This window comes from Neolamprologus brichardi, chromosome 15 (genome assembly GCF_056152115.1).
Source record: "Neolamprologus brichardi isolate AB-2024 chromosome 15, ASM5615211v1, whole genome shotgun sequence".
NCBI lineage: Eukaryota > Metazoa > Chordata > Actinopteri > Cichliformes > Cichlidae > Neolamprologus > Neolamprologus brichardi.
Window position 1 is genome coordinate 25,742,384 of NC_142118.1, and position 18,517 is coordinate 25,760,900.

General features: G+C 38.5%; 1 protein-coding gene and 1 long non-coding RNA gene across 2 annotated transcripts; both read left to right on the plus strand.

The window, feature by feature from the left end:
- Window positions 1–13,422: 13,422 nt before the first annotated feature.
- LOC148098530 (uncharacterized) lies at window positions 13,423–14,104 on the plus strand. The gene is made up of 3 exons (XR_015720734.1): window positions 13,423–13,508; window positions 13,656–13,889; window positions 14,004–14,104. It is a non-coding gene; the product is annotated as an uncharacterized LOC148098530 (long non-coding RNA).
- Window positions 14,105–16,270: 2,166 nt separating this feature from the next.
- Window positions 16,271–17,361, plus strand: LOC148098531 (uncharacterized). Its single transcript, XM_087852605.1, has 4 exons — window positions 16,271–16,402; window positions 16,493–16,601; window positions 16,688–16,758; window positions 17,269–17,361. Exons 1-4 carry the CDS (start codon window positions 16,304–16,306, stop codon window positions 17,359–17,361), a joined length of 372 nt encoding a protein of 123 aa, XP_087708731.1. The 5' UTR covers window positions 16,271–16,303.
- The last annotated feature ends 1,156 nt before the right edge of the window (window positions 17,362–18,517 follow it).

Here is an 18,517-nt window from a genome sequence, read left to right on the forward strand (position 1 = left end):
TGCTGTAAATCATGATCACATGATCAAATCATATGATTAACCATCTGTTGTAGAAAAGAAATGTAAATGTTATTGTTGAGCAGGTGTATACACTCTTTCTCACAGTGATATCTGTGAGCAACACAAGGTAGTGAATAACACACCCATGGTAAATTCACAGACACAGAAAAATTAAAACTAAAAAGGTTAAATTTGCAGAGTTTACATAGTCATGTGACCCAAGTTTCCTCCTGTGGTCATCCTGTTCCTGCAACAGAGACACACACAGAGATACATCCACACTTTTGTCAGGTGGGGGTTAACTTCACACAATGGTATTAAGTCAGTCCGTCTTGTCAGCTTTTGTCAGCTTTAACCAGTCAGTCAGTTCCCCATTTTTTAAATTCTCACTCATTTATTCACTCAGTGATTCTTTCTTTTGCTGATAGTGGAAATTATCGTCGCATTTTGTTTCCACCCTCAGCAAAACAACGACATTTCAAAAAGAAAAAGAATTTAGACTGGATTTCCTCGTTGAATCCTTCTGGACAGGGACTCATTTTCTAATTGTCCCAAATAAGTGACTTTCTCCCAAGCCCATTTTAATTCTGGAGAAACTCACTTGCAACCGTTCGCAACAACATGTTCAGATCTCCTTAGGTGACAGAAAAATTATTAAACAAAGCTTTTAGTGCACCATGAAAGTAACAAAATAAAAAGAAAAGAAAGGAAAGAATGAAAGGAAATGCCTTGTTAAGTCATGACACATGTTCTTCATTTCAGGGGGATAAATCATACCAAACCTAATTGGCAGGCTCAACTTAGTAACAAAAGACAAATCAACAGCCAGTTTAATCTCAAACATTCATCCAATCAGCCACACACAACATACAGCATAACCCTGTTGTCTCAGCACATAATAAGTTTCTTCTCATTTAACCAAATGTGTGCCATGTTAAAACTTCTTCACACACCAGAAACTCACAATCAGCTCACTCAGCTCACTCATGCAAAACCCCTCATCAGCATTCTGTTTTCTCCTCTATGATGCAACCATCTGTCCTCCTATAATATTCAGTCCACTAGTCTTTGTATTACTTTCATCTTACTAGTGACTTGGAAAAGATGACAAACAGAATCTCCTGCTTAAGATGCTGTCTGGTCCTCATGAGTATCATTCTATGTGTATATGCATGTAGGGTTAGTATGGTTAATGCATTTTCTCTGTTTGTGTGTGTTTTTGTGTACCTCTCATCCCATTTTCAATATTCTCATCACTGCTTAAAACAACACACATTTCTGTCACAGTCCTGGGTCGGTGACCCAGTGTTTTGAGTTTCTTGTGTCTCTGAGTTTTTGTATTATGATCTTAGTTCTCTTTGTTGCCCCAGTTTATTCTTTAGTCTAGTGTCTTAGTTTGGCTTTCTTGTATTCTCTTTAGTTTTCTGAGTATTTAGTAGCTTCCCTCTGTCTCTCTGTTCTATGTTTCTTAGTTGCTCTGTCTCCCCTAGTCAAGTCTGCGTCTATGTTACATTTCCTGTTTTACTTTGAAGGTCTGTGTCCTACGTGAATGTATTGAGTTTCGCTTCCCTTGGGTCTCGTTATGTCTGATTTCTCCCAGCTGTGCTTCCCTTCTGTGTCTCATTCCCCTCGTTATTTCCCAGTGTATTTAAGCCCTGTGTTTCTCTGTGTCAGTGTCGTGATCTCCCTCATGCTGTGTGTGATTCTCCCTGGGTCTCTCGGTGTACATTATAATTAGCTTTTCCCAGTTTAGTTTAATTTTGTATTGTTTGTTAACTGTTTTCCAGCAATAAAGCTGTGCTTTTGAGTTCAAGTTCTGTCCCCGTGAGTTTGCGTTTGGGTCCAATTCCTGCCTGCCACACAGCCGAAACATGACACTCTATCTGTTTTTTGTTTTTTTTTGTGTGTGTGTTTTTTTTTAACCCTCCTTTCTTAAAAACAGAAAGTAGCATTACAGTTGTTTCAGGTTGAGAAACACCAAACACTCTTCATGTTATCATTCATCAACACAACTATTTTATTTCTTTTGTCCACTGGGCAGGTGACCTGCAGAATCATGTCTGCCCCAGCTGGATACCTTTTCACTCACATACTTTCACACCTCTCAGTAACTCACACGCACCATGACGTCAGACACAATCACCTGCTTCTCGCCAAAACAAAAACATGATGCTGATGTTACAAAAGTCTTACACACATGAATCAGGATGCAGAAAAGCTGTTGCTCATATGAGGTGCGAGGAAGAAACTGAACTCATGGATAGCTGCATGCTCGAGATATCATAGCTCTGTTTCCCTCCCCACTGATACGGTCAAGCAGCTCCTGCTCTGAACATGTGTAGCTTGCTCATCAGCTTAAAAGCGACTGCATACAAAACGACAATCAAACTCAGTCACGCAGACCACGTCTGGCCCGCACACACACACAAAATAGACACATACAAGAGCTCTGGCCTCCTTTCGGTGGAGAAACCAACACTCAACGCCCTCAGTGGCAGAGAAAAAAACTTTTTATCCCTCCTTCTATTTGGTGGAGAAACCTGCTTAGACCTCCTTAAAACTGGTGGAGAAACCATATTAAACCTCCTTAAAAAAATTAAAAACACTGGCGTAAACGTATGTATGCAAGAATGTGTGTGTGTGTCATGTGAGAATATGTGTGTGTGTATGCATGTGAGAATGTGTGTGTGTGTTTGAGTGAGTGTGTGAGAATGTGTGTCTCTCTGTGTGCGTGACTTCCTGATCACAACTGTTTCTAACAACATCCTGGTCATAAAGGGGGTAATCTCCCCCACACCCAATGTATGGTTAAATTCCTGTATTGGTTCACCATGCACAACGCAGTGAAGCCATAAAAAGGGCAGGAAGCTTACCAAACATCAAACAACCCTTCACAAGGATGTGCTTGTGATAAATCACTACAGCCCCCCCAAAACCTCGAGAGGCTGGGGAGGTGGACAAAGGAATTCCTTTGATCACAGAGTTGAAACAATGTAGAGATGGTAAGCAAAAAAATGACAACATTTAACAATTCACTTTAACACACCACATTTTTGAAGAGTCAGCAATTTTACTCATCCTGCAAAGAAGAGAGCCTCGTTCCATGAGAGTAAATCATATTTAAGTTCAAAAACTTTTTTTTGCTTTTCAAAGTAAAATTTCTGTGATCAAGATTTTTTGATTGCTTTGTCTGAACAGTTTTAGACAAGTCTAAAAACATTTCACAGATGTTTTAGTGCTTTGGTAAGCTACACCGTAAGTCTACACACCTGACACACTCCTATGTTAACTCAAAACTGCTGCGCAACTTATGAATATTTTAAATATATTATTTTATTGTAATTGTAGAATGTATTTTTACAGTTTTTCTTTCACGGCTGCGGCAAAAAGGACCCAAAATGCAGGCAACGGCTGAGATGCGAGTGAGCGTTTATTTACAACATGTGAGACTACAAACAGAAGTGAGGATGGCCAGAATGGAAACTAAGAAACAAACTGAACTGGGAGAGCTAGCTAAACAAACCTGAAATAATAATTCGCTGGGTGAAACACGGGATGACATTCAGGGAGAATCACAGGGATGAGACGCAGAGAAACGCAGAATGGCAAAACAGGAGGGAGGCACAGTTGATTCTAATTGAAGAGACAAGAGACACAGACCTTCAAAGTAAAACAGGAAATATACGCAGACAGAGAACAGAGTCTGCTTATTTTGTTGGTTTTTGTTTTTTGCCCTTTATCCCTGTCCATCTTCTCCGCTGTTTTTTTCCCCTCTTTCTTTCTCCCTTTTCTTTTCCTCATTCAAGTCTGTCCTGTATCTAGCAAATGAAAATAAAAAATAAAATAAACAATAAAAGGTGAATCAAATAGACCATTACAGCAAGGCTGGGATGGTCCATTTGGTAAAGTAAATCCGTTGGGCATCTTTCTTCGCCTTTCGACAATAATTCTGATGGCAAAAGAGCCAAACAGGACTAGCAAAAAAAAGAAAAAAAAAAGAAAGGGGGAGCTTTGTGGAGCTTAAATTGAGTCCTACTAGTTGAGCCAAATCTAAAAAAGGCTGAGGCCCAAACCAGTCACAGCCTTAATAATCATCCCTCAGATATTCTGGATCACATCCAAATAGGAGGCAATTTAGCTGCCGTAATCACCATGATATATTAAATACGACCAGTTATGCTAATGGACTAATTCATTAAGCTAGTTAATACACTAATTTGTGTACATTTCATGTTAGTGTTATTGTCATTTTATAATTTGTAGGTGTTAATATCAGTTCTGTAGGCAGTGAAGAATTGAACAAATTTGACAAAAATGCAGTTTTTTATATTAATATGCAAATGTATGCAGTTATGCACTCAAAAATTAATCACATCACTCACTGATCTGCAGTTTGAGTATTAGGTATGACAAACAGAAACCGTGCACATGATTACGCACCATGTGTTGGCAGGAGGTCAAAATACCCTGACAGTGAAGAAGTGCAGGATGGAGTAGAGGAACTCCTTGAAGTGAGATGGGTCAGCTTACTCAACAATTAATTAACAACACCTAGAGGATCTTTACAAAAAGCTTTCATCTTCACACATTTGGCTCAGTTGTGTGCATCAGCCTGTTATAACCTTTTTTTGCAAGAAAGGAAAATCTTTTATAACAGGACATCCAAGCTCATTTCAAACAACTGTAACATTTAAATATGAAGCAGAAGACAGATATTTATTCGTTAAATCTCCAAATACAATATACGATACAAATCTTTTTCTTGATTTTGGAGTTAAGTGTCATGGATAGAATATCATTAGCACAGCCTTCTCTCTTGATTTGCAAAACACTCAGCTCTTACCCACAACTAAAGTAAAAGAAGTCTTCCATTTTGACTGTCCATGCTTAAGACATCCAGTGGCCTCTACTACATTGTTACGCAGCCTCCCACCTGGAAGCGGTCTAATACGACCACTACCAAACAGCATGGTGCAAACAACCAACAAGATGTGCTTAAAACAATATGTTGAATGCACTTTAAATGTAGTTAGCATTGTCACCTCACAGCAAGATGGTCCTAGGTTCGAATGTTGCTGTAGAGAGGTGGAGTGGTCTTCCAGTGCATGCATGGGTGTTCTTTTGGTAGCCTACTTTGGCTTCCCTCCACAGTCCAAGGACATGGATATTAAGTTAATTAGTGATTCTTAACTGACATGAATATAAATGTGAATTGCTGCTTATCTTTCTGTGCACCCTCACAGGACTGGCAACCTGTCCAGGGTGTATCCTGCATCTTACCCTGTGACAGCTGGGAAAGGCTCCAACTCCCCCACAACCCTGAACTGGATAACTTGTTAAGTAAATGGATGGATAATAGGGAAAACAAATCAATAATTTAAGGCAAGTTGTAGCATGTAAGCCACTGAATGTGGTGCAGCATTATTGTTTTTAATAGATAGGAACCACAACATATCCTGTACACTGTAGAAAATTGATCATACATCATCAACACTGTGTGCAGTGGTTGCAAAGGTGATTGCACCTTTAGGCATTTGCTGTGGTACTATCCTTGAGTTAAGCACCTTTAAATGGTTATTACTGAAAAACTGTCATGTTTTCTCAATAGAGATATCAAACCTTGACCAGAGACATATAGTAGATATGAAAATGTCACTGATCCAAACATGGATTTTTCACTGATATTTTTTTTATCAACTAAAAGGATAATTTTAATGAACTGCAAATAACACAAACACATTCTTTTAGTATGAATAACTGGCAAAATGACTTCATGGACTTGTTTTCGAAGGAACAGGCAATTGCAATTCTGCAAGATGAAGAGGGGTAGGAAGAGTTTATTGGACCGTGGAACTTTATTAAATCTTGTTTGGGTTTTTTTTTGTTTGTTTTGTAGATATTATATTGTTTTATATTCCACTCTCATTCCTCGGTTTTTCTGTTATTGTAAAGGCTGTCTATTTTTTTTACTAATACAAATCTTCCAGTTAAATATGTTCAACCACAAAAAAGGAAAGAAAAACAGAAAAAGACAAAACAAGATAAAGCAAAAAACACTACAGAGTATGACTGACTGAGTGACATATTCTTACCTCATTACCCACCATTAAGGTGAACTTAACTCCCATTTTGTGCTCGCTGGGCTGATGGTGAGTAGTAAATAAAAACTGTGCTTTCTCAGGGCAGCTCTCAGGTGTGACTGTGTGTTATGAAGCATGCTGATGATTTCATGCTCAGCTCAACCGAGCTTCAAGAAGTCTACTACCAGCCTCTGACTATATATACTTGATAGACTAATTATCAAACTGGCAAACAATGTTTACGTTTTGAGCACTTAACTGCATATAATTCCAGATAGCATGACTTGTGAATGGAACGCAGGGTTGAAAAAGCACTCAGCCACCACTACGGCAGTCACGATGGTGCCAAATAGAAATTAAACTCCCAACCTACAATTAAAACTGACAGTTGAAATCTCCCGAACAGCTAGCTGAGTGCAGCTGAGATTGTTTTGTCAAGTGCTGCTTTCAAGGTCAACAAGTGATTTTGAATCTAAACTCTTGAGTCAATGTGGAAAAGAATTCCCTACAGAATTTAAAAAAAAAAAAAAAAAAAAAAGGAAATTAAACATCTTTCATGACACCTGATCAAGATTTGGTCACATGATCAAAAGCTCTGTGCTATGCTCTTGTAGCTTTTGCTAATCAGCAGTTTCCCCCCCCCCAAATTAACTGACTAACAATCCAGAAAAGAGATGCTACTCTTAGTTGCTACAGAGAATTTTAGCAATTTCATCTAAAAACAACTTTTCTGTTATATGATTTGGTCATTTCCAGCAGCAGCTGCACTCACTGCAAAAAAAAAAAAAAGAAAAAGGAGAAAAAAGAAAAATAAAGACAGAGAACAGAGGAAACACATGGGTAGGGATGACTGGACACTAAAGAGAGGGAGCACAAAACCAAAATCTAATTAGGAAAACCTTAACGGAATAAACAAGACCATAAGACAATATTAATAAACACAAAAGTCAACAGACTCAGGACCATGACATTTTCACAGTGGCATTCTTAATTTCAGACCAAAATTAGAAATAAACCATCATGCCATGGAGTTAAAACAGGGAGGACAGACAGGGCTTTCACTCCTTTAGAGGGCATGGACAGAGTGAATTAGGTGGAGAAGGGGAAGTCCATTCGTCAGGTGGCGAGGAACATGAACATATTGAGGATGATATTAAATCGATATATGGAGAAGCAAAAGATAGATGGAAAAGAATTAAGGCTAAAAAAGGATATAAAAGATCTGGACATGCCAATCAAGTCTTTGATGAACATATGGAGAAAGAACTGGCAGAACATATGAAGGCACTATCAGCCTTTATGTGTTCATTACTTTGTGCATACTCAAAAGCCAGTTCATGGTATTTGAATATGCTCAAAGAAATTACATTTTGATCCAGCTAGCAGGGATCAAAAGTTAAAAGCAGGTTGGGTTACGTGTGCATTTATTAAGAGGAAGTAATAGGGAACATAATAATTATTAATTATAATTATTTCCCCAGGAAATGCTCATTACCAGTTATCAAAATGCAGATAGTTCACAGAGCAGCAAAGTTGGGAACTTATTTAAAGAGTAGAACAACAACTACCCACACCACAACAACTTAGTGGTACAGCCAGAAGAGAGCAGTGGGTAGCATCAACAAGGTCATGTGGTGCTAGGCTTTGTGTAAGAAAACGGACTTTTGATGTGCTCATGTGGCACAATTAGCTTGTATAAAATGTGCCTTTGGTGTTGTAAAATAACTTTAAATAAACCTTAGATAAGTAATTTTGTGTTGATTTCGTCTAGCTTTTATGTAGCATTACAGTCTCTGAGATTGAAATATAATGTTTTCCTTTCATAATCAGTGGCACAATTTACCCCAAGATATTCTTTCCAAAGGCACAACTTACCATGCATCGGGGGCACTGCGCCTACTGTAGCAGTGCTGTAGTAGCTGTATCTCTGCTGCCTTCTGGTGGACAAATATGTGTATTAAAGGAGGCTGTTGTGTTAGGGTCGGTTTCTTTTTCGCTGGTGTCTCCTGCAGTCTCTCATTTAATATCTCTGACTCTCTGGCACTACCAAACGGTCAAAGGTGGAGACTTACTACATTGAGCTGAACGCAAAGCAGCCTACAGGGGCAGTTCTAAGATCCGACCTATAGGGGGGCTCGGCCCCAGTCATAATGCCATAGGTATTATTAATGAAATATGCTGCAAGCAAATGTAGTTCACTGTTTTCACCTTCGCTAACCTCGTTTCAATATCTATACATCACAGTGTTCCACAAAAAGCAACTTAATTAATTGAATTCAGAGTCAAAAATCTCAGATTTAAGATGAACCTTGTAGTTATCAAACCCGAGGAAAAGCTCAGTCATGTTGACCAGAACTTTCCAAAGAAAGTTAAAGACGAATTTGCAGCAAAGCAGATCAGAGGTAGAAACGTGTATGGCATGGTTTCACGACCACATTGTCATCAATGACAGCAGTATTATTACTATTTATTATTCAGTATAGGGCTGCTCGATTATAGCAAAAATCATAATCACAATTATTTTCACTGAAATTGAGATCTTGATTATTTGACGATATTTATTTAACAATAGCAATGTATTGAATAATGGCTTTAAAGGTTGTCAAAAAAATAATATAAAATATTAGACACACTATGTCTACTTGTTCCATGTCTGACTCCGCGAACCCATAATGTTTCCACACAACTGAAGTTGTTTTACCTCTCTTTTCAACCAACGGCATTCTTTCTTCAGCAGCCATTATCCTCTCCTCTCCAAATAACTTCTGCTTAGCTTTCCGAGCTTCCCTCGGGTCCTCTTAATTGTTGTGACGCGTGTTCAAAACGCAGAGACGTGCACTCGATTTGCCACATGGAGCAGCGCGAGAGTAAAGCACAAGGGAGGTGCTAATAATCGGCTCAGTCATTTTTAATGATTGTTGAAAGCCCAGATCGTAATTTAGATTAAAATTCGATTAATTGAGCAGCCCTACTTCAGTACAGACAGTAGAAAATCACCCCACCACTCTACAAACCTGGACAAGAAGCAAAGAGGTAAGAGAGCTAAGGTAAGGTAAGGTAAGGTAACTTTATTTATACCCATAGGCAAGGTAAATTTGCTTTACAGAAAAAATGACAGCATTTGGCATCCCTTTAAAAACATACATACCTAGTAAAGATATAAACCTCTCTGTGGCACATATATAGTAATTTTAATATTTCGAATCAAAAACAGTTCTTATTTAATTCAGTGACAGCAATGGGGACAAAGCTATTTTTATAACGCTTTGTCCTGCATCTCGGAAATAGAAACCTCCGTCCTGAGGGAAGAAGCTGAAATTCACCCCTTAGCGGATGGGAACCATTTTTAAGGATTTATAAAGCCATCCTCTGTACCTGCTTGGAGTACAGGGAGGCTAAACAAGACTGTGGCTCACCTATCAGACGACTGGACCATCTCACTATCTGATTTAGAGAGTTTTTCTCTGTGACAGAGGTCTGACCAAACCATGCCACCAAACAAAAGGATAAAACAGACTCAATAAAAGAACGATAAAACAAAGTTAAAATTTTTTGGTCAATGTGGAAATGAGCAAGTTTCCTAAGACAATAAAGGTGCTGGTGACCCTTTTTACAAACTGATTTACAATTTTGCTCAAAGTTCAGTTTTTCATTGATTATTATTGATATGATTGTACTTGCTCTATTTTCTGACCTTTAATTAAAGTGACTCCGTGCCCATTTTGTTGTTTCCTAAAATCAATCACCATATCTTTTGTTTTAGATATGTTCAGCTGGAGATAAGACTCCTCACACCACTGAACAAAGTCATCAGTGACTGGACCGTGGTTAGTTTCACCCTCTTTCAGTTTGCTGAAAGAGGGTGACAATAACAGAGTCATCTGCATATTTAATAATGACCCTGTTTTTATATCTGCTCTGACACATGTTTGTATAGAGAATGAATAATAAGGGCGATAAGACGCACCCTTGAGGAGAACCTGTGGAGGAGAACACTGGGTCAGACAGAATCCCATTTATTCTCACTCTTTGTGACCTGTCAGTTAAAAAATCTAAAATCCAGCCCACCAGGTTTTTCCTGATTTCAAACTGTTCTAAAAGTCTTTTAATTAAAATATGGGGCTGTATTGTATTAAAAGCCGAAGAAAAATTAATGAAAAGAAGTCCCTTTACTCTCTACATGTTTAAGAATCCGATTTAATAAAATCAAAAGTGCGTCCTCCACTCCTCTGTTGGACCTATATGCAAACTGTATTGAATCAGTTGATGTTCAGTCTCTTTCATAATCACATTTCTGATGATTTTTTCAAAGACTTTCATTACAACTGAAGTGAGGGCAACAGGCCTGAAGTCATTTAGAATCTTTGGACGACTAGATTTAGGGACAGGAACCACGACTGCTTCTTTCCAAAGAGAGGGCACATGTTGTGTTTGCAAGGATTTATTAAAAATAACCTGAAATATAGGACTGAGTTCGTCAGCACAAGATTTAATTAGGCGGCCACTAATATTATCAGGACCCTGGCTCTTGTTCACATTGACTGTATGAAAGGCCTTTTTGACATCACGGAGTTCAACGATAAAGTGCTGAGTATCTCTCAGTTTCTGTTTCAGTTCCAAAATATCCTCGCTAAAATCAGAAGAACTAAAACGAGCATAAAACACATTTAAAGCGTTTGCAAAATCTCTGTCTGAATTAAAACCATCTAAAATGATCTGACTGCTGCTCTGGGGATTTTGAAACCCTGCCATGGTTTTCATACAAGTCCAGGCAGACCCAAAATTTTTTGCAGCAAATTTGCCTTCAAGAAGGTTTTTGTAGCTCTGTTTTGCCTTCAAGATCTCGATTTTCAGTTCCTTGGTGGCTGTCTGAAAATCAGTAACAGCCCCCTCTTTAAAGGCCTGTCTCTTTTTCCTTAAACAGGATTTGACACTTTTAGTGACCCATGGCTTATTGTTAGCGTAGACTTTAACACGCTTACAGGGTATGATCATGTCTTTACAAAATACTGCATAAGAGCTAGTAACATCCACCAAAGCGTCGAGATCATCTCCACAAGACTGAATAAAAACTTCCCACTCTGTACACTTAAAACATTCCTGCAAGGTAAGCACAGATTCTTCTGACCATATGTCAACGTCCTTAGTCTTTGTCTTCTCTCGTTTTAAGACAGTTTTATGCACACAGATGCACACAGTTATGGTCAGAAGATCCCAGAGGAGGAAGTGGGAGGGATTTATAAGCATTCTTCACCGATCCGTAACAAAGGTCCAACATTTTATCCCGTCTGGTAGGACAGGATACATATTGATAAAGATTGCCCAAAGTTGGTTTAAGAGAGACATGGTTAAAATCCCCTATTATAAAGTTTGGTGCATCAGGAGAGAGTGCCTGCAGCTTCTGCACTACGTCTGAGATGATGCTGCAGGTGGAGGCGGGGTGAGCCCTCAGGTGAATGTAAACTACGGTAATAAAAAGTTGTGGAAAGTCACGAGGGAGATAAAAAGGGCGCAGTGACACGGATAAAAGTTCAACATCTGGTGTACATGTACTGTACACTCTCTAACAGTCACAGCGCTACAGTAACGTTTGTTCACATACAAGCATACTCCCCCTCCTTGAGATTTCCCTGTTACCCGTGCATCCCGATCCCGGCGAAAGGGAGCTCCAACACCGTCAATTGAAAAATCGGCGTCCTGATCCAGCTCCGTCAGCCATGTCTCGGAAAAAGCCATTAAACAGCTGTACCTGAAGTCTTTCTGGAACCTGACGTTTCCCTGGAGTTCATCCAGCTTGTTCCTAAGAGACTGAACATTTCCAAGGATAACAGATGGCAGGGGAAACTGACTGACCTGTTGTCTCCTCAGACGCAATTTAACACCTCCACGTCTCCCTCTTTTCCTCTTCCTCTTCTCACTCGTTCTGTTAGAGTCTTTATGTATAAAATCCGGCATACATGAGGTGAAGTCCTTACCATCATACGGTAAGTTAAGTTGTAATAGTTCGTGGCGGGAGTAAACAATCCTCAGCTGACTCACGGCCTCGCCCACATCATTGGAAGCAAGCCAGCACAGTAGAAATCCAACCACAATGAAGAAAAAAGAATCCATGACGTTCTCACTGTTGTGGAGCGTCACTTTGTAAGAAAACTGTCACTTCCTTCAACCAAAACACATGCCAGCGATAGAAACGAAAAGAAACGATAAGAACTTAAAAACTTAGGATGCCAAGCTCTCACTCACTGCCGGTGTTCTGGGAATTTCTCCTACCCCGTAAACCGTCCTACCCGTTGTTCCTGAGCATGTGCGCGCATGCGCACAACACAAAAAGGGAAGCTAAGCGCATCCGGCTGTGATTTCACGCTACCCCGTTGTCATATTTGCAGGAGAATAGGTTGGTAGTAAGCATTAGCACTTTTTATTGACGTTGATACTTGATTTTTTAAGCCTTTGTGATTGTTTGTCAATATTAAAGTGAAGTCGCTATCTGCTTTCTGCACAACTGTCGAATTTGCAGCTTCGGTGAAGTCTGCTGTCAAGTTACTGGACACGTGGTATTTGCACAACACTCTTGAGTCCGCAGCTTCGGTGTTTTAAGGCTGTTTCGGTAATGCCGTTATTTAATAAGTTAAATTATTTGCATTGTTAACTGCACATATTGAAGCTCATAAGAAAATGTTTACTTACATTCGTAGATATGGAGAAGAAGTGGGAAGAGATTTACGCGTTCATTTCTGCGGGCTCCTACCCTTCAGGATATGACAAGGCTCAGAGGCAAAACCTCAGAAGATATGCCTCAAAATTCAAACAAAAGGGTCAGTAATTTATTGTTAATACTAACAACTCATATATGTGGTTAAATTAATTTCTAAATATATATTGTTTTACTGCAGATGGAGAACTCTTTGTTGGAACCAGAAGAGTAGTAAAAAACCATGGATGATGCCAGGAAGATATTTCATGAGTTTCATTCATCTCATCTCTCTTGGAGGACACACTGGCACACACAAAACGCTAAATGCAGTGTGTTCCAGATTTTACTGGTTTGGTATGAGGGTTGACATTAAAACATGGGTTAGTATTAACTGTACTGTTGTTAAATAGCGTTTAAAATAAGCACATTTTTTTATATCAGTTAAAAGAGAAACTGTACACTTGCAAAATATAAATAAATATGATTAATTAGTGATATTACAGTAATAACCTGTAGGCCTGGCAGAGATTTGAAGACGCACACAAAGTTGCTAAATTGTTTGTTTGTTAGAGAATATGTCATTAAGTGTTTTTGTTTTTTGTTTTTTACAAATGAGAATGTTGAACATTTACGTGAACTCCATAAATATTTTTACCTTAAAGATTCTGGAATGTGACCAGTGTCAAAAAGTTGGGAAACCACTGACTGCTGTGCAACCGTTGCAGTGTATTCAGGTAAATATTATGCCCCGTTTACCCATCAAACTATGCTTGTAGCTCATATTCATAAAGGCAGGAGGGTTTGCCAACTAATTTTAACCATCAATGTTAATGTGTACATTATACAAATTGTTATTCAAATTATTAATTTGTCCTTGATAGGTGTCTGAAGTGTGGGAACTTATTGGTATAGATCTTACTGGACCTCTTCCTAAAACTTCAAGCGGCTTCCAGTATATACTTACTGCAACTGACTACTTTTCAAAATGGGTCGAAGCTTTCCCATTAAAAACAAAATCTGCGTCTGAGGTAGCCCAGCACTTGTGCTCCATTATATATAGACATGGCTGCCCCAAAAGGATTTTGTCAGACCAAGGCAGAGAGTTTGTGAATGAAGTAAGTGTTAAATAATTTTCAGTTACATTTTTTAACTTTACTTCACTGGGGTCAAAGATTTTTTCTTGTGTGCTTGTATAAGAAGTATAAGAACCTTGTACTTATCTGTTGAAGCTCAACTCTGATCTTTGCAAGTTATTGCAAATTGAAAGAAGTGTCACAGCAGCATACCATCCACAGACCAATGGTCTAGATGAAAAGACCAATGACAACATAAAAAGGTATGCCTAATTTTTATCTATCAGTTTTTAATAACATTACTTATGTTATTCAAACTTAATTGTTACTTAATAATTTTTTTATTTCTTTACTTCTAATTAAACTTTCATTACTGTCTTTACATATTTCTATACCTGCATTTAGAGCCCTCCAAAAAATAGTGAATGACCAGCAGAATAACTGGGATCTGTATCTAGATCCCACCCTGTTTTCACTGTGGTCAAAAGTACACACCACAAAAAAATACACACCTTTTTTTCTGATGTATGGAAGAGAGGCAGTATTTCCATCAGAAGTGCCTGCTCAAGTGCCGGTGAGTGTTTGTCAAATTCTATGTTAGAACTAAGAATTTAAACCATTTAAGAAAAAAACCCAGTAATGTCTTTATGAATATGATATCATCTTGTTTTAATTGCTAATATCTACAAAATTTTAGATTTCCAACATCATTCTGCCAGACGACAAAAGGTACAGTGACTATGTACAGTCTGAAAGTGAAGCACAACATGCAGTTAATGAAACTGCACAAGAAAACATTGCGAAGTCACAAGACAAGCAAAAGGTTGCATATGCCAAGCGGGCCCTGAAAAAGTACAAAAATGTTGTGTACAATGTAGGGGATAAAATTCTGCTTCTAAATATGAGGAAATGTGGGCGAAAAGGAGGAAGACTTGAACCGGATTTTTCAGGTCCCTACACAATTGATGACTTCAGTGGAAAATGTGTTAGACTGAAAAACGCTGAGGGAAATACTTTAAAAAGTCTATACAGTATTGACCACATTAAACCCTATAGAAGAAGCCACCCTGTCCAAGTCTCAACTCCAACTGAACCTGTTGAGAGTAGCCCATCTTCTGAGATGTGGCCTTGCAGTCCTCAGCATCATCATGAAGCGCTGCAAAATAACAGATCCTCTGTCATTCAGTTTGCACCAAAAATAGCTCAGGTAAAATCAGTCCAAGCACCAGAAGAGCTTGTACCAGTGACCCCCCAGAAACCCAGCACGCAAGAAAAAGGTGGCATAGCTAAAAATCTCATTCTGACTGGTTGGTCAATTGTTGCCAGTTTGGCTAGTTGAATGGATAGAATGTTTTATTTTTTTCTCCCCTCTTGCTAATTTTGACCTATTGGTCCAATTTTGGCTAATTTCTGATTTACATAAAGCTACTCCCCTCTGGCATGTTTATTTTGTTGGCCCATTGGCCCTTGTCTGCTTGTAGCCCGTTGGCCATTGACCGTGATTTTCAAATGGCAACTGTTATTACTAAAGAAACTTATCATATTTTGTTTTTTAGTGAAGTGGCTTTGGGCTGCAGAAGACACCGGGCGTGTGGAGGCAGTCGTTGGGCCATACAAATTGTATAACTCTTCTTTTCGCACACTAGAGGACAGTGGGTGGCTTTCTGATGAGGTAAGTGAAGTAATCATTTTTGGTCCTAGTGGTGGTCTGTAAAAATAATCTTCTTATAATCCAAACAGGTCATTGATGCATACCTGCACTGCCTCATTAGGAAACAAAAGGCAAGTAAGAACGTATGCCAGTTATTTCACAAAAGTATTTTATACAATTTTGTAATCTTTTAAAAAAAAAAAGTCTTGCATTTTTCAGAAACCCGTGTATCAGTTGTCTTGCGTTGTTGCAACCTCTCTGTTTTCTGGGAAGTTTAAATGTGTCAGCAAGGTAATGTAGATGTTATATTGGTTATATAGTGTATGTTATGTAAATAAATCTAAACCTTTATAAACTTAAAAATATTCCACAGATGTTGTTTCCGGGTGAGGACATTTGGTTGTGCTCACTGAACTCTGGTGCACACTGGATCCTTGTGGTACATGTTCACACCTCATGTGTTTTTTCTCTTTTTTGTTTTACTGTTCTTTTTAGCAGCATATTCTTATTTTGAAAAAGCTTACAATTGATTATGTTTACTTAAGTGAGTGTAATACACATATTCTACTAAATACAATTTTTATTTTAGGTTGTCAAAATCTCCTCACAATCTGTACTGCTGTTAGACCCTCTTGGAAATGAAGGTTGTTATGAAAGGAAAGTTATGCGTAACTGGAGGTATTCATCATTCATTAATTATCTGTTTTGGGTTGTTTGGTTTGTGGTTTTTTTTTCTTTTTATTTAGAGCAAAATGCTGGCTACATTTTAAAAACTTGTTTTATTTTTATTAGGAATTTTCTGTAGATGAAAGGAAAGGAAGAGTCCCGAGTGGATTGGAAAATGGAGACTCTGCCACATAACAAGCAGATGGACTCCAGCAGTTGTGGAGTTTTAGTGTTGAAGGTATTTAATAAGCAATTGTATTTAATTGTATTTATTGTATTTAACTAAAATTAAGTTAATCAATTGCAATTACTGTAACATATTTTACAGTTTGCCGAACACTACCTTCTGAGTGGAGAGGTTACTAGAGTGCTGTCCACTCCAGAAGCCATTGGGCCGCACCGCACTGAAATTGCTTGCGAACTGCTAGAACATCAAAGTAAGTTGAGTCATGTGCTTTTGTATTGCAATAGCACTTTCAGTTTTGTTTAAAAACTGTTAGGTTGAACGCCAGTGTGTTTCTAGGTAATGCTGATGACTACTGTGTGGTTTGTTCCATGCTGGAAGCCGATCCTGAGTCCAGTATGATTGAAATGGTAAAACAAATAAACCACAAATGCAATATACAGTGGCTTGCAATAGTATTCGGCCCCCTTGAACTTTTCCACATTTTGTCACATTACAGCCAAAAACACAAATCAATTTTAATTGGAATTCCACGTGAAAGACCAATACAAAGTGGTGTACACGTGAGAAGTGGAACAACAATCATACATGATTCCAAACAATTTTTACAAATGAATAACTGAAAAGTGGGGTGTGCGTAATTATTCAGCCTCCTGAGTCAATACTTTGTAGAACCACCTTTATCTGCAATTACTGCTGCCAGTCTTTTAGGGTATGTCTCTACCAGCTAGAGACTGGTAGAGACATTGGTCTTTCATGTGGAATTCCAATAAAATTGATTCATGTTTGTGAATGCAATCTGACAAAATGTGGAAATGTTCACGGGGGCCGAATACTTTTGCAAGCCACTGTAGTAATTATTTTCTCATCAAATTCATAATGTTGGTTAACACACTTACACCCCCCTTCTCCCTCTTCAGGTGCAGTGCGAGTTTTGTTCCAGATGGGCACATTTTGGATGTGCTCAATATGACAGCAGCCTAGTCAACTACCTGTGCGACAAATGTGCATAATTTGTACACTGTTTCTTTTTCAGTTCTTTCTCCCTGTGTTCTGCTGGATCTATAAATGTCAAATATATGTATCTGTAAATATATTCAGTAAATATATACTGTAACTATAATGGAGTGAGTTCATTGTCAAAGTTTATATAGTCAGGTGTTCCAATCACTTCAGTGGTGACAGCTGTATAACTTAAGCACCTTGGCATGCTGACTGCTTCTACAAACAAGTGCCAAACCATGCTACTGTTGTTATTATAAACTAGAAGCATAATTCTGATGGGAAGAATTACGTGCCAAAAAATGCTACCTTTGTTATTATAAACTAGAAGCATACTCTGACAGGAAGAATTACGTGCCAAAACATGCTACCTTTGTTAATAAGAGCAAAAAGCATAATTCTGATGGGAAGAATTACGTGCCAAAACATGCTACCTTTGTTATTATAAACTAGAAGCATAGTCTGACGGGAAGAATTACGTGCCAAAACATACTACCTTTGTTATTATAAACTAGAAGCATACTCTGACAGGAAGAATTACGTGTCAAAACATGCTACCTTTGTTATTATGAACTAGAAGCATAGTCTGACGGGAAGAATTACGTGCCAAAACATGCTACCTTTGTTAATAAGAGCAAGAAGCATAATTCTGATGGGAAGAATTACGTGCCAAAACATGCTACCTTTGTTATTATGAACTAGAAGCATACTCTGACAGGAAGAATTACGTGCCAAAACATGCTACCTTTGTTAATAAGAACACCGGTCGCTGCGTGCGCATGCACATGAGCTGCTTTACATACAAACCATTGCTTCACTGAGCCCTGAGCAGCATGGACTGCAGTATCCCCAGTGCCCCCAGTACCAGTCTGTACATCAGTGTGGATGCAGCAGTCCTGCTCAAGCTTGATTAAAATATTACCATTCATATCAATGAACATGTTTTTTATTGGAGCACCCACAGAGCATCCATGAAACTGTGATTTTACCTCTTCTTACTCTTTAAAATCGCTCCCTTCTCCTTGTGCCATTACTCTGACAGTCAAAAACACGCTGACTTCAACCAGAAATGAGCAAAAACAGAACGTGACTATGATTATTATCAGAGCAGGTTAGGAATGCATGTTGATGCCAGAATCATCATCGGTGAATGTGATCAAACTGAAG

What these genes read in the sequence shown, in the direction of transcription:
- LOC148098531 (XM_087852605.1), top strand. Translation starts at nt 16,304, where the DNA reads ATGAAAGGAAAGGAAGAGTCCCGAGTGGATTGGAAAATGGAGACTCTG. An exon ending in CGAACTGCTAGAACATCAAA is followed by an intron (nt 16,602 to 16,687) that starts GTAAGTTGAGTC and finishes GTGTGTTTCTAG; the next exon opens with GTAATGCTGATGACTACTGT. An exon ending in AGTCCAGTATGATTGAAATG is followed by an intron (nt 16,759 to 17,268) that starts GTAAAACAAATA and finishes CTCCCTCTTCAG; the next exon opens with GTGCAGTGCGAGTTTTGTTC.